Below are 12986 nucleotides of genomic sequence, written 5' to 3'. Positions count from 1 at the left end.
TGCAAGGTTGCATGCACAGAGCTGTTTGCTCAGTGAGGGAGTGCAGTCATTCTTGTGTCACATAAATTGTGGTGCACACAGCACCACGTCATGCTAACTGCTGCTTATATTTCACTGAACCATGGGCAAAGAAAGGATGCTCAGAGGAAAGAATTTTTCTTTCTGAGACATTTGGGAGCACAGTTTCTGCTAGTCTCTGAAAGGTCAACTAGAACTTGCATAATATTCCTAATTTTCGTGTTTTCAGCTCAATCTCCAAAATTATTGCTGTAGTTCTACTTTCAGATGAAATACAGCCAGAGGTCCCAAAGGATAGCCCTCATGCCATTTTCAGCCTGCATTCATCACCCACAATGGTGTTTTATAGTTGTAGTGTGGTATTTACCTGAGGTGCTGTGTCCCAAGTGAAGACCTTCATATGGTCACTAGCATTATTGTCCATTCTTTCAATGGCATTCTAAGTAGGAACAGCCTCCCATGAAAAACTTCCAGGATCATTGAAGTGAAAACATACTGTTGAAGAGGCAATACCTGCAGTCATAGCAACCAGTCAGCTTATGGTCAGTTCACAAATGTTAAATGCAAAGTATGAATTTAATATATTGGAAATTGGTTTTGAGTCTTTTGGACCTGGGTGAGTTGTAAGTTACTGAGTTTCTCCACTGCGTGCCTTGAAGCTCTGTATTGGCATCAGTACTGCTCTTAAAAATCTAATGCTCGCTTCAAAGTTTCCAGTTCAGATCTAAAATGGAAAGAAAAGAGGGCACCAATATCCTTCACAGTTATCCTCTTTGTATGGAAAAATATAATAGCTCCCATTACACTGTTCCTCGTGAAGGTGAATAGACCTTTTAACTGGGTGGATTGTGTTTTTGCAAGCTGAAGTGGATATGTACTGGTGGCTTTGCTGCAGAGCCCTCCAACAGAGAAGAGAAACAAAGGATTTACTCTCATTCTCTCTGATCAAAGTTTGAAGTGGAGCCTCATCCCCATTTTTGCACACATCAAATAAACTAGACAGGTAGTACTGCAGCCTGCTTGGTGGTCAGTAATTTTTATGTGTCAAATGCCTTTATATAATCCCTGTCAGTTCAGTTCATCTAAGTCACAATTTGTATTACTACCTAATGTGCCAATTGCATACTCTTAGACACTTGTATTAGCATTCTTCAGTCCCAGTGTAAAGTATCCCACTGTTCCTGTTGCAAAGCTTAGACAGAAAGGTGCCAAACAGTGTGGCATTCACTTAATGAGATTGCAGTTCTTGACTTGAATTGAACAGTGTGGAGTCTTAAGAAGGAAAAGAGTTTGTATTATTCTCTTAAAACACGTGTGTATATGCATCTGTATGTGTGCACACAGACTTATATTACAACTCATAATAATTCCATGCCACTAATCTGCTTGCCTGTTCTTTCCTATAGCCCAGATGATTTACTGAATGCACTGAATGAGGGTATCAGCCGTGCTGATGTGATCATTACATCAGGAGGTGTATCCATGGGGGAAAAGGTATGCAAAATTTAAGTTTGACTTCCTACAATAAATGTAAGAATTTCAAACCAGAATCTGTCATCCAAGCTACTACCTTTGTATTAACGTTTATTAAAAAGGGACCTTACTTTTATTGGAACACTTACATGTGAATTACTTAAGAAAATAGTCTTCAAAGCTCATTCCCTTTGTTCTTGTTTTTCTACTACAGTTGACATAGTACAACAGAGAAGCTTTTAATTCTTGATGTGAGTGATTTACAAATGTGTTTTTATTTAAGGAATGATTTATGTAGATGAGGAAGGTACTGAGGTAGGTTAATAGTAAACGAAGACAACAGACTCCTTTTTATTTTTAGAGCAGGTAAAATGTAGATAGAATTAAGGTACTTTGAAAGTACTTTGAAAAGCAACCTGAGTATATAAATAGCATTTTTTTACTCAGCACATTTGTTTCCTGAATGTGCCAAAGCTCTATCTGTTACAAAAATAGTTTTATCACGTTTTGCGCCTGATAGTCCTACAGACGATACATATGAGACCCAGTGAGCTGATATATTTGCCTTTTGAATCATTAACAGAATTGTTGATTGAGTTCCTGTTGATTATCCCTGTGCCAAAACCATCAAAGAAAATAGGGATACACAGATGCTGGTGGGGCATAGATGAACCTGCAGGACATTTATTAATTAAGGACATTATGCGAAGGAAAACTCAAATTACTTTTTGATCCCAGGCTGAATCTGTGAGTTTGGCAGGTAAAATAAACATCTTTTATAACTAACAGATACTAAAGACGGTCATTAGGAGGTGGGAAACATGAGTGCTGGTTTTGTTTACCTTTCTGAGTAGAAATCATATCTTTGGATACATAATGAAAATAGATAATTAATTAGACCAGTGCAAATAACTTTCAATTACTCCCATTGTCTCCAGTATACCTAGAAAAATAATCAAGCACAAGTACTGATCTTTAAATTGAGAATGTGACAGCATAGTGCAGACACAGTATCACTAAGAAGCAGCTGGGCTGCTGAATGGTCTTACAGACATTCAGACCTTTGGCTCATTTCTCCCCAGCCTGAATTTGAGGCAACAGCCTAAAGTCAATAGGCTCTACATTCCACTGATGGTCTGCCCTCTGAGCTTTCTACAGCTCTAATGAAAGACCTGTGAACATCCAAGTAGCAAACAGAAAGTAAAAGAGGGGTTAGTGCAATTAATAATTGAGAGTTAATGCCTGGCTGAAATGAGTTGCTGCTTTCCAAGTATTTGAACCCACACAAGCAACAAAAAAAAAAAGGGCCATCTGCCAAGGAGTTTCAGATTTACTGCTTTCAAAGTCTGTCTTCACAGATGATTGTTGTGGCCCTTGTCTTTACCTCACTAAACACAACAGATACGGTACTACATCTTTAGGCACAGCAATCGTCAGTAATTGTTTAAACAATTCCATTTGTTTTAATAACTGGATCAATCATATTTATGCAAAATCATTTAACTTGAACTCATTCACAAGCCCCTCAAAGTTTTTTTCTTTCTAAGGAATGCTAAACCCAACTAATGTGAATTAGACCATTAGACCCAAGATATTACAATAATGACAGTATCCAGGATAACTATGATTTCTACAGTACAGTGTTGCATTCCAAAGTAGTAGATCTCTGAATCTACAACTAGATCACTTCCATGGCAAAATTTAAATAACTTGATTATTTAAAGTCTTAACTTTGAATTGTAAAAGTTGTTTTCCACCTTTGACATAGAGAATGTTTTAGTAGTAGGTATTTGTGGGGTGCTCTAAGATTCTGATGCTGCAGATGCATTTTAAGGAAATATATGTCCTCATGGAGTCAGGTTTGGCACCTAAATGAGCCTGTTCTTTACTTCTTCTTTTCCAAAACACTTTCTTTCAAATACTGGAAATTCCCCACTGGGCTGTAGCACTTTCAGGATATGCAAATTTTCATCTTCTCTTGATATTAATTAATTGCTTCGAATGCTTAGATGATGTAAAGCCACTTTGATGTTACTTAATTTTTCTCTTTTTTTTTTTTAATTAAACAGGACTATCTTAAACAGGTGCTGGATATTGATCTTCACGCACAGATTCACTTTGGCAGAGTTTTTATGAAACCTGGGTAAGAAATCTTTCTGCTTAGGCAGCCTAGATGGAGGCTACATCAGGCCAAATATCCTAGTGAACTGCTTCAGTAGATTCACTTTTCCAAATATACTATAAACCACAAGATAGATATATGTGGGAAAAGCAGCAAAATCAATGCTCTTCAGATTAGTCATCATCTTTAGGGGTGAAATTAACTGGAACAGAGAGATTATTTTTATCAGTAAGAGATATTTCTCTGATAACTGTTGCAAATTAGGTTTGGGGACTGGTGGGAAACCAGCATGGTATAAAACATTGCCACAGCCTTCAGTGTGATCAAAGAGCTCACATTAACATTACCATGAAATAACCAGGAAATATAAGGACATTAAATGGACAGTTTGCTTAAAGAGTATCTCATTTCACTTTAAAATTTGCATAAATTATATTCCTACAAGCAGTTCCTTGAGAGAGGTGGAATGACAGCTAATTTACAAAGCTTTGTCTAATTGGCATATTGAGCATAGTAGTTTTAAAGTAAGCAGAGTCCTTTATGTGTTTAGTTTGCCTCAGAAAACTGTTTCAGCATTGCTTTTCTACACTGTGATGCTGCTCCTCAGTGAGTCTGCAAGTGTGCTCTGTAGAGAGAATGAAAATCACACACATTGAAAACAGAGAGTTCCCTTTTCTACGCAGTACAAGAACAGAAGGATGTCTGCACCTCTGCCTCACTCCCTGTGGAGGGCATTTGGTTTGCAAGCTGAGTCAGAATGGTGCAGCTACACAAGATCAAGCACAGCTTTGCAGAATGATTCCTTCTAGCCCAGAGCTGCTGTCACAGAGCAGAGCTGCAAGTGGGTGTTTGCTGTGAAAACAGACAAATACTTTTACTGTCTCTGCATACAGTCTGGTAAAGAACTGCGTGTGGGCTTGGTGCTTGTGCTGCTCCTACCACCACCTCCTTTCCACAAAAGGAATGAGTGAGCTAAAAGCTTGTTTTTTTCCCGTGGTGGATGTAGCCCAGGCATGGAAATTGCTCATTGCTTCTGTCATACTGCTACAACTGATGTGGGGAAGTCCCAGAAGCAGAATCTGCACTGCTGACAAGGGATAACTCGATTTAGAGAATTCAGAGTATTAAATTCTGGTTCTGGCTTACTTGTAAGGAAACATAATTTTTTCTTCTGGTGAATCCTCTGTAGACCTACATCAATAAACTTTTAATAACTAGCTGGAAAAATTTCAAGCAATGGGTTTTTTCCCTAAATGTCCCTTTTCATTTTATACCACAAGAAAGGTATTTCTTATTGCTGCCAAAACATTTGCTCATCTGTTCTTACTGAGAATGTAAGCACTCTTTTTCATTAGCTGTAGTGCAATAGCAAATATTGTATCTTGGGTTTTATTAACTGCTTCTTAAAAGATTGTAGATTGTGCTTACTATATTGGGAAAAAATCACTTGAGTAAGTTGCAAGAGTGAAGTCAGAATTTTTTGTATGCCTGTATTTGATGTGCTTCATGAGTGCAGGGTGGTGCCTGGGATTTAGCATTCCTCCACTTGGTCTGAAAGTTGCTGAGCTCATATAAGGTTATCTTGTCTAGCCACACTGAGAGAAGGAAGTACTGGAAGATTCTGACAATGATGGTGTTGAAATGTCATATAAGAATTCAGAGTTTCCAGTAAATAGGAATTAACAATTAAATTTTTTGTCCATTGGTTTGTGCACTGGTTATAACAGCTGGAGGTCTGGCACATAATTCCCATCATGTTAGAGGCATTTTAAAACAGGAATGTCAAACACTAACTTCCCCTGGTAAAATAGGATATTGATGAGTCACTACAGATACAAAACTAGGTGATAATGATCAAAGTGCAGCAAATCTCCAAACTTGTAAACTATCATCTGCTGACCAGGTGCTAGTAGTCAGCTCAACGTAAAGTCAAGGAAACCAGCCCAATTATTGCTCCTATAAGGTATAATTTCTGATGTCTGAAAGGATTATATTAACATAGAATTCTCTTTTCGTGAATGAATCCCTTTCCTTTGCCAGCCACATTCTTGAACTGTCACGTTACCATCCTATTTGTGTAACAGTAATAGCCCTCACAGCAAGTCACCAAGGATCACTCAGCAGCTCCAAAAATCAGAGAGAGCTCTTCATTGATAGACCAGGGAGTCACTTGGCTGCAGCTCCGCTGTGTATCTGAACTTGTTCACCTGCAGACTAGCTAGCATTTGCTGCTCAGAAACACTGCTCTATTGCCAGTACTGCTGTAGAGACTGGAGTAAGAGAATTAGAGTCACCAATGTTGTAAAAAATTGGAAACCCTTACACGAAAAACAAACACAACTCTGTAATTGTATCATTCCAGTATTACTTCATTGTTAATTGGCTTCTAGCATGAAGATTTAGATTTTTGATTAATAGTTCATTTCCTCTTAGCTATTTCCTCTCCAAATTTGTGTACTTAAAACTTCAGAATTGAATATCAAGAAAAATTATTCTGTCACCACAAAGAGAGGATTATATCTCCAATATGGAATAAGCAGCAGGTGCTGATGAACTGCTGAGAGAGAGATGTCCTGTTTTGTTTCCTTGTCTTTTCCAAATGTTTTAAATAATACAATAATGTTCAGTCAAATTCTAACGCAGATATTAAATAACTTTCTTTTTCCACAGCCTGCCAACAACTTTTGCAACTCTGGATATTGACGGTGTAAGAAAAATAATCTTTGCGCTCCCAGGTAAGATGTTTTGTGGATTACTTTTGTTGCTGTGTATAAATGACAGACATGAAACAGAATAGTGACACTTGACAGCATCTGTGCCTGATGCTGTCCCCTAAGGAAGGTACCTGTAAGATTTTCTCAGAAATTTCCAGAAGAGATTGACTTACAGGGATGTGCTAAGGGGTTATTTTTGTCCCTGTCCTCAGAATTTTCTAGTACAGGTGTTAGGATTTCTTCCATCCAACAATTTGCTTACGTTTTTCACAGGGGTGTTTTTCCCTACAGCTCCCTGCACCTTCACCATAAATATCCTGTGGATGTAAGTCAGTGCATTCACTCTGATATGCTGAAAATTGAGAAAAAAATGAGGGAGTGCCAAGGAACATTTCATGGAATATTTTTGTTTATCACACTCATGCTGTGGAACCAAAAGAGGGCAGCATGGCTGCACCACTGCTGACTGTGCCCTGGGAAAGCACTTGTTTAGAACAAAGATTTTCTTACGGATTTCTGTCCTTCTAAATGAGGAGGAATTTATTTTATTCTTACTGCTCTGGCTTTCCATGAATTTTGACTACACAAGGAATCCTGTTCTTGATAAGCGGGTGGTTTTCAGATGTATCTCTAGTGCTTCTACCCTCTCTTGCTTTAGTTGCTGTAGTACATTTTCTTACAGGGGAGAGATCAGTGAAGCATCCATCTGATCATGGTATTTATTTTAAAACTGTTGTCTAGGAAGTCCAGACATGTAAGACAGTGGTGTCTGACAGGTGGTCATACACCTCTCGTGTGAATTATCAGAAAACATACAAATCAGTAGGATTCTCCTCAGAATCTGTGCTAAAGCATTTTGCCACTCTGTTAGGGAGTTGAAAGCTATTTTTCCTTTGATGTCTGGGAACCATTAGTCATGACTAAAGAGCCCTGTGAGGGTAGAGCCAATAACTATGCACAATTAACTCTGCTCCAGCCCCCAGACAAATGTAGGCATAGGACAGAGGTAGTGGAAGAGCAGAGGAAAATGATGAGGCCTGAGGAACATGAGGCAATTCTGGTTGGAGCAGAACCTCAGCACACATCATCCAGAGTGTAGCCTTCAACAGGTGTGATTGCCACATGCCCCTTGCCACATGCCACTGCAGTCTGTACTGTATGCAGTACATAGCATGGAAAGCTCTGTAGAGTCCTTTAAAATGAAATTGCTATAAAAACATAAGTTCACTTTCAGCATTCTAGAGTAAACCAAGAAGGCATCAGCCCCAACTGTTCTTTGTCCTACAGGCAATCCTGTGTCAGCTGTCGTCACCTGCAATCTCTTTGTTGTTCCTGCACTGAGGAAAATGCAGGGTATCTTGGATCCTCGGCCCACCATCATCAAAGCCAGGGTAAGAAGCTTGTCCTCTACTTAAAAATTCTCTCAAGATGCTGAAGCACAGCTCTTTGAGCTCTGAAAGACTGCTGTGTTTGTGGAATCTGAGCCCTAGATTAGTTCTGGCAATGGAAGGACTTTCACACAAATAGAGGTACATTCTCAGTCTCTGTTAATGGTAATATTCAGTCCCATAATTTTTTAGAGTTAGATAGCCATCTAATGGAGCAAGATATACGGATGCAGAGGCAGTCATTTGCCAATCCGGCAGGAAGGTCACTCTCCTGTTTAAAAAAGACATTTGTTTTAGGCAGAGTAATCTGCGAATATCTAGAGCTGGATAGTTCTGTATATATAGAATAGAAATATATACAATATAAATAGAAAATACAAAATACAGACAATAGAAAATACAAACTTTAAAGCCTTTTTGTTGAGTTATCTATATAAGAAAACCACAAGACCTAAGCAATATAAATTCCTTAAACTTTTCTCACTTTTCTAATAAATCATGGATAGTGTAACTCTATTTAATATAGATTTAAGGCATGTTATTATAATGTCTTCTTCTTCTTCTGTTTTTGATTAAAATAAAATACCAAGGAATACATCACCTTTTGTTGTTTTCTTAGTGTTCTTGGCTATGCACTTTTCTCTTACAGCTTATCCCATGTCTCTCTTTTGCCCTTCCTCAAGCAACCAGATTTTATCTCACAGACAAAATATTCTAAAAGAAAGAGCAATTTGCAATGGCATTCACTATTGCATGTATTTTCCATTATGAGCAAATCCCAATGTCTTTTTATTTCAAAGATTGGCCATTTTCCTTTTGTCAGAGCTATCAGGATTTTGCATGTGAATAACATTTTTATCTTTATGCAATGTAATCCAAAGAGACCAGGCTTTTTTCTAGAGAAATACTATCTGTGAACTCTCAGTAAAGGAACAGCTTTGGAATATTCCACTTAATGCACGTAGACTCCTTCAGACAGTTTGATATTGTAATATCACAGCGATACTGCAGTCTCTGCTTTCTACAGCTTTTAATCTTGCACTAAACACCATCTGACCTCAAAATGCAAGTTTTTGAAAAGACTGTTTCTAAGGAAGAACAATTGAGCAGATTATTCCATTATCTTAGACAGCGCAATGTGAATGCATGACATGTTCATCCTTTCTTTTTTAATCCTACAGTTATCATGTGATGTAAAATTGGACCCACGCCCAGAATATCATCGGTGCATTCTGACTTGGCATCACCAAGAACCACTACCTTGGGCACAGAGTACAGGTGAGTGCCAGTCACACAGACTGACAGACACTCACACACAGGCTTACCTTCCTAAAGATGTGTCTGGGAACAGCCAAGAGTGTGCACATGTTTTTTTCATAGACCCTTCTTTATGCGGACTGACTTGCTGACACACTTGTGCACGTGCATGCACTACATTAGTACAAAATTCAGTGCTGATATGGCTTGTCAGTTTAACCATTAGAACATCCTTTATTTTAATAACCTGCCTTAATACACACACACACTACACCTGTGTGCTTGCATATGTGCACACATTCCTTTTTATAAACATCCACTAAGCTTACTTGCAGTCAGGCACATTTGCTTCCTTTTGCTGTTGTGCATGTACTAAACAAACACGAGTTGTGGTAGATAGGAGCAATACAAATAAAAGAAATGTGATTTAGCTGAACTGGAAAAGTAGCAAAGATAGCAGAGGCTCCAGATGTTCTCTTAAAGCAGACTAAGGATTTACTAGTCATGTTTGCCACCTAGGAATACTTCTGGATTCTCAGCTGCAGTTGAGGTAAATAGTAGATTGGAATACTGGTTTAGCTGTGTACTGCTAGAAAGCTGACCATGACACTTTTGCAAGAGATTTAGGTCCTTAAACAACTAATTGTCTTTTTGCTACATCCAAACTGTTCAACAGAAAGCACTATATATGAGTCTCCACACAGAAAATATTAATTCGGTTCTGGGCCCCTCGGTACAAGGAAGTCATTGAGGTGCTGGATAATTTCCAGAGAAGGGCAGTGAACCTGGTGAAGAGTTTGGAGAGAGAGTTCTGTGAGGAATGGCTGAGGGAGCTGGGGCTGTTTAGCCTGGAGGAAAGGAAGCTCAAGGGAGACCTTGTCACTCACTACAACCACCTGGAAGGAGGCTGTAGCCAGGTGGGGGTTGGTCTCTGTCTCCCAGGACAAGAGGAAATGGACTCAAGCTGCACCACAGGAGGTTCAGGTTGGACATCAGGAAGAATTTCCTCTTGAAAGGGCTGAACATTGGAACAGGCTGCCAAGGAAAGTGGTAGAGTCACCATGAAACAACTGGACATGGCATTTAGTGCTATGGTTTAGTTGAAATGATGGTATTCTGTCAAAGATTGGACTTAGTGATCTTGGAGGTTTTTCCCAACCTAAATTATTCTGTTCAGAGAGAATAAAGTTAATCACATTTATTCGAGACCAGGATATATAAAACATTCTAGACTGTACTGATTTTTGTGCTTGTACAACTGGAATAGGTGTACAAATTCAAAAATAAAGTAATTTTGATAGGATTAGCAATTTACTAGGTAAAGATACACGGTACAGATAATGTGGAAGGCTGGATAGGAAAGCAATCAGCAAAGAGAGTAACGGTTTTAAGAGCCAGCGCAGTAGGAGGCTGAGTAAATCTCCACAGAGTTCTCTGTTTCCATCCATCTTGGAACAGCAAGATCCCAGCTCCATGAATAAGTTAGCCACATTTACATTTTCATCATAACAGCTTTTGTTTGTCGCACCGTGTTGCAGCATTTGGAACTAACTGAAGACTCAACTGAAACTGTTCTGCCTCTCTCCTGTAGGGAATCAGATGAGCAGTCGTCTGATGAGTATGCGCAGTGCCAATGGACTGTTGATGCTACCTCCAAAGACAGAGCAGTATGTGGAGCTTCACAAGGGGGAGGTGGTGGATGTCATGGTCATCGGAAGGCTATGATGTCACCAGCAAGAGCGAAGCTTTGATGCATGTCCACATATCATTGACTGTATCCTGTAATATGCAACGGCACAGCTAGTTTTTCCGATTTGGATAAAAGTTGATCAGTATAGTCAACATCTTGAAATATATTTCAAATGGAATTTAAATAAATACCTTTTAAAAAAAAAACAAACTTTAAAACAAATCTTAACAAAGAAATTTATTCTGATTATATCAAAGCAACTTTTTCCTTTTCTTGCAATTGCTTTGTGTGTTCAATGCTAGTTCTAATAGCGGTAGCTTTTAGTAGACAGCAGTAGGTGCCTGCAGAACTTGTGTTTTTTCTCATCTTTAAGATACAACTACTTACGCTCTTAAAACAAGGCTGTCTGCTTATTTATACTAGCGTAGACAACACTTGGATTTCCCTTATTAGTATGCTTCATAACCGCTTCACAGAGAGCTTCTGCTTGTTCTTTATCTTGTATCTCGTGTTGATGTGCACAGTGCCAAAAGCAGAGTGGCTGCACTGGGAACCCAATGAAGCCCCGAGGTTTTCTCACCTCGCTGCGCATTCAGGGATGTCTCTTGTCCCGGCAGCCACCCAGCTCAGTACTCTTGGGCAGTAACTGGATACCTTTTATTTCAACAAACAAAAAAATTGCTTCCTTAAGTGCTGACAGCCTTTTTAACCAATACATTTAAAAATGTACAGAACTAAAAACTAAAAAAAATCAAAGACTGATCTTGTACAGATATTAGTGTTACCAGCATTCGTGTGGAAATTAAATGAGCAAAGAAATAAAACTAATGTTAAACAACTCTGTACCATAACATTTTCTGTAATGATATTGAAACTTAAATGAATAAAAAAAATCCTCAATCATTATTTAAAATTTCACCTGTTCAGCCTTGTTGTTTGAAACAAAAAAGTAGTGATTTAAGAGGGTATTTGGGGTGGGGGAAGAGCATAGGAAGGAAGAGAATAGGATGTCCAACCTAGGGCCTTCCCTCATGTAGTGTCATGAGTGAACTGAAACTACAGAGTGAGCTCTCTCTCACACCTCCCAAGGGGCAAGACAGAAGCAGCACTTGGAGGTGGGTCGGGTTACAGTCAGACTAATCAAAGCTGGAGAATACTTTTTTTTCCCCATCTAAATTGCATAGCATTTGCAAACAGCTCTTGTGCTGCACTGTCTGGAATTTGATAAAGTGTTCTTTTTCTTTTCTTTTTTTATTTTCCGCATGAGATAAGGACTTTTCAGCTCACACCAGATTGTGTATTTTGGTAGCTACACATTTCATCTGGGATTAAGACCATAGCAGTACCTTACAACACCTTGTTTCTTGGACTTCATGGGTAAAATGCTATCCCACCAACTCCATTTGTGAAGCCAGAGTGGTTATCTATAGTGGGTTTTTAAGATTTAGTCAGAGAGAACACAGAAAATTTGGGTTAAATTCTGATTGCCACAGTGGACCAGAGCTGTAGTTCTATGATAACTGCAGAGGGCATCCCTCAGGCTGGTTTTAAAACCAAACTGTTTGCTGTGAACCTCTCTGCATGGGCTATTGCAAAGGTTGAAGGCAGGTAAGCATTCACTGTGTTTGGAGGCAGTGCAGGGATTAATTGTTCAGAGAAACCCTAACACAACTTGCTGATCATATTTTTTTATTCTGGGTACATGTCCACATTTGTGATCTCTCTATGTGGCAGCAGGGTGGTACCAAATTAAGTTCATGGATGCCTGTTTTTACTGTACTAATATTTTAAACCACATAAAGAAGAGAGAGGTTAACTCATCTCTGAGAAATAAGGGAGAATACTGCCTATTATAAGCCAAAGGATTGTTACAATGTAGTTAAGGATTCTTATAGGCAGCATGTGTAATGAAAATCAGAAGTTTATAAAGGACAACACAACATAAAGACTCACTAGTAATCAAGTTCAATAGTTGTATTAAAGGCAGAGTCTACTCCTTGAGTACATGTATTTGATACATTTGGATATCGAACTTCGTATTTCCTCTGAGGAAATAGAGGTGGGAGAGTGTGAAAATGTCAAATGAGGAGTCAGAGCCCAAATCAGGCTACATTATCAAGCAAAAGCTAGGGCTGACATTTAATGATCCTTATACTCTTACCTGACAGGAAACTAAGAATAAGAAGAGTAGATGTTGAACCGCTCAAGCACAAAATTTGCCAAAAACTTTATTTTGCCTTAGCTGGCAAATTGAAGCTAGTTTTCAGTGTCGAGGGAAAAAAATCATTAAAATTGTTTGTCATTTTTACTGGGACTTTTCAAAT

The 12986-nt window shown here is 38.7% G+C and overlaps 1 protein-coding gene across 12 annotated transcripts in view; it reads left to right on the top strand.

Moving 5' to 3' along the window:
• The window catches only part of GPHN (gephyrin), a 276397-nt gene extending 264822 nt beyond the window's left edge, over positions 1–11575 (top strand). For all 12 annotated transcript variants that reach the window (XM_058832193.1, XM_058832174.1, XM_058832165.1 and 9 more), the window contains 6 exons: positions 1425–1512; positions 3561–3634; positions 6284–6348; positions 7615–7718; positions 8897–8993; positions 10564–11575. In XM_058832193.1, the coding sequence (XP_058688176.1) occupies positions 1425–1512; positions 3561–3634; positions 6284–6348; positions 7615–7718; positions 8897–8993; positions 10564–10697 (562 nt within the window). In that variant the 3' untranslated portion in view covers positions 10698–11575. The remainder of the gene's footprint in view (positions 1–1424; positions 1513–3560; positions 3635–6283; positions 6349–7614; positions 7719–8896; positions 8994–10563) is intronic.
• Positions 11576–12986: the final 1411 nt, after the last annotated feature.

This window comes from Poecile atricapillus, chromosome 1, assembly GCF_030490865.1.
Source record: "Poecile atricapillus isolate bPoeAtr1 chromosome 1, bPoeAtr1.hap1, whole genome shotgun sequence".
Taxonomy (NCBI): Eukaryota; Metazoa; Chordata; class Aves; order Passeriformes; family Paridae; genus Poecile; species Poecile atricapillus.
The sequence above is the reverse complement of the archived record's forward strand: the minus strand, read 5'-3'. Positions and strand labels throughout refer to the sequence as shown.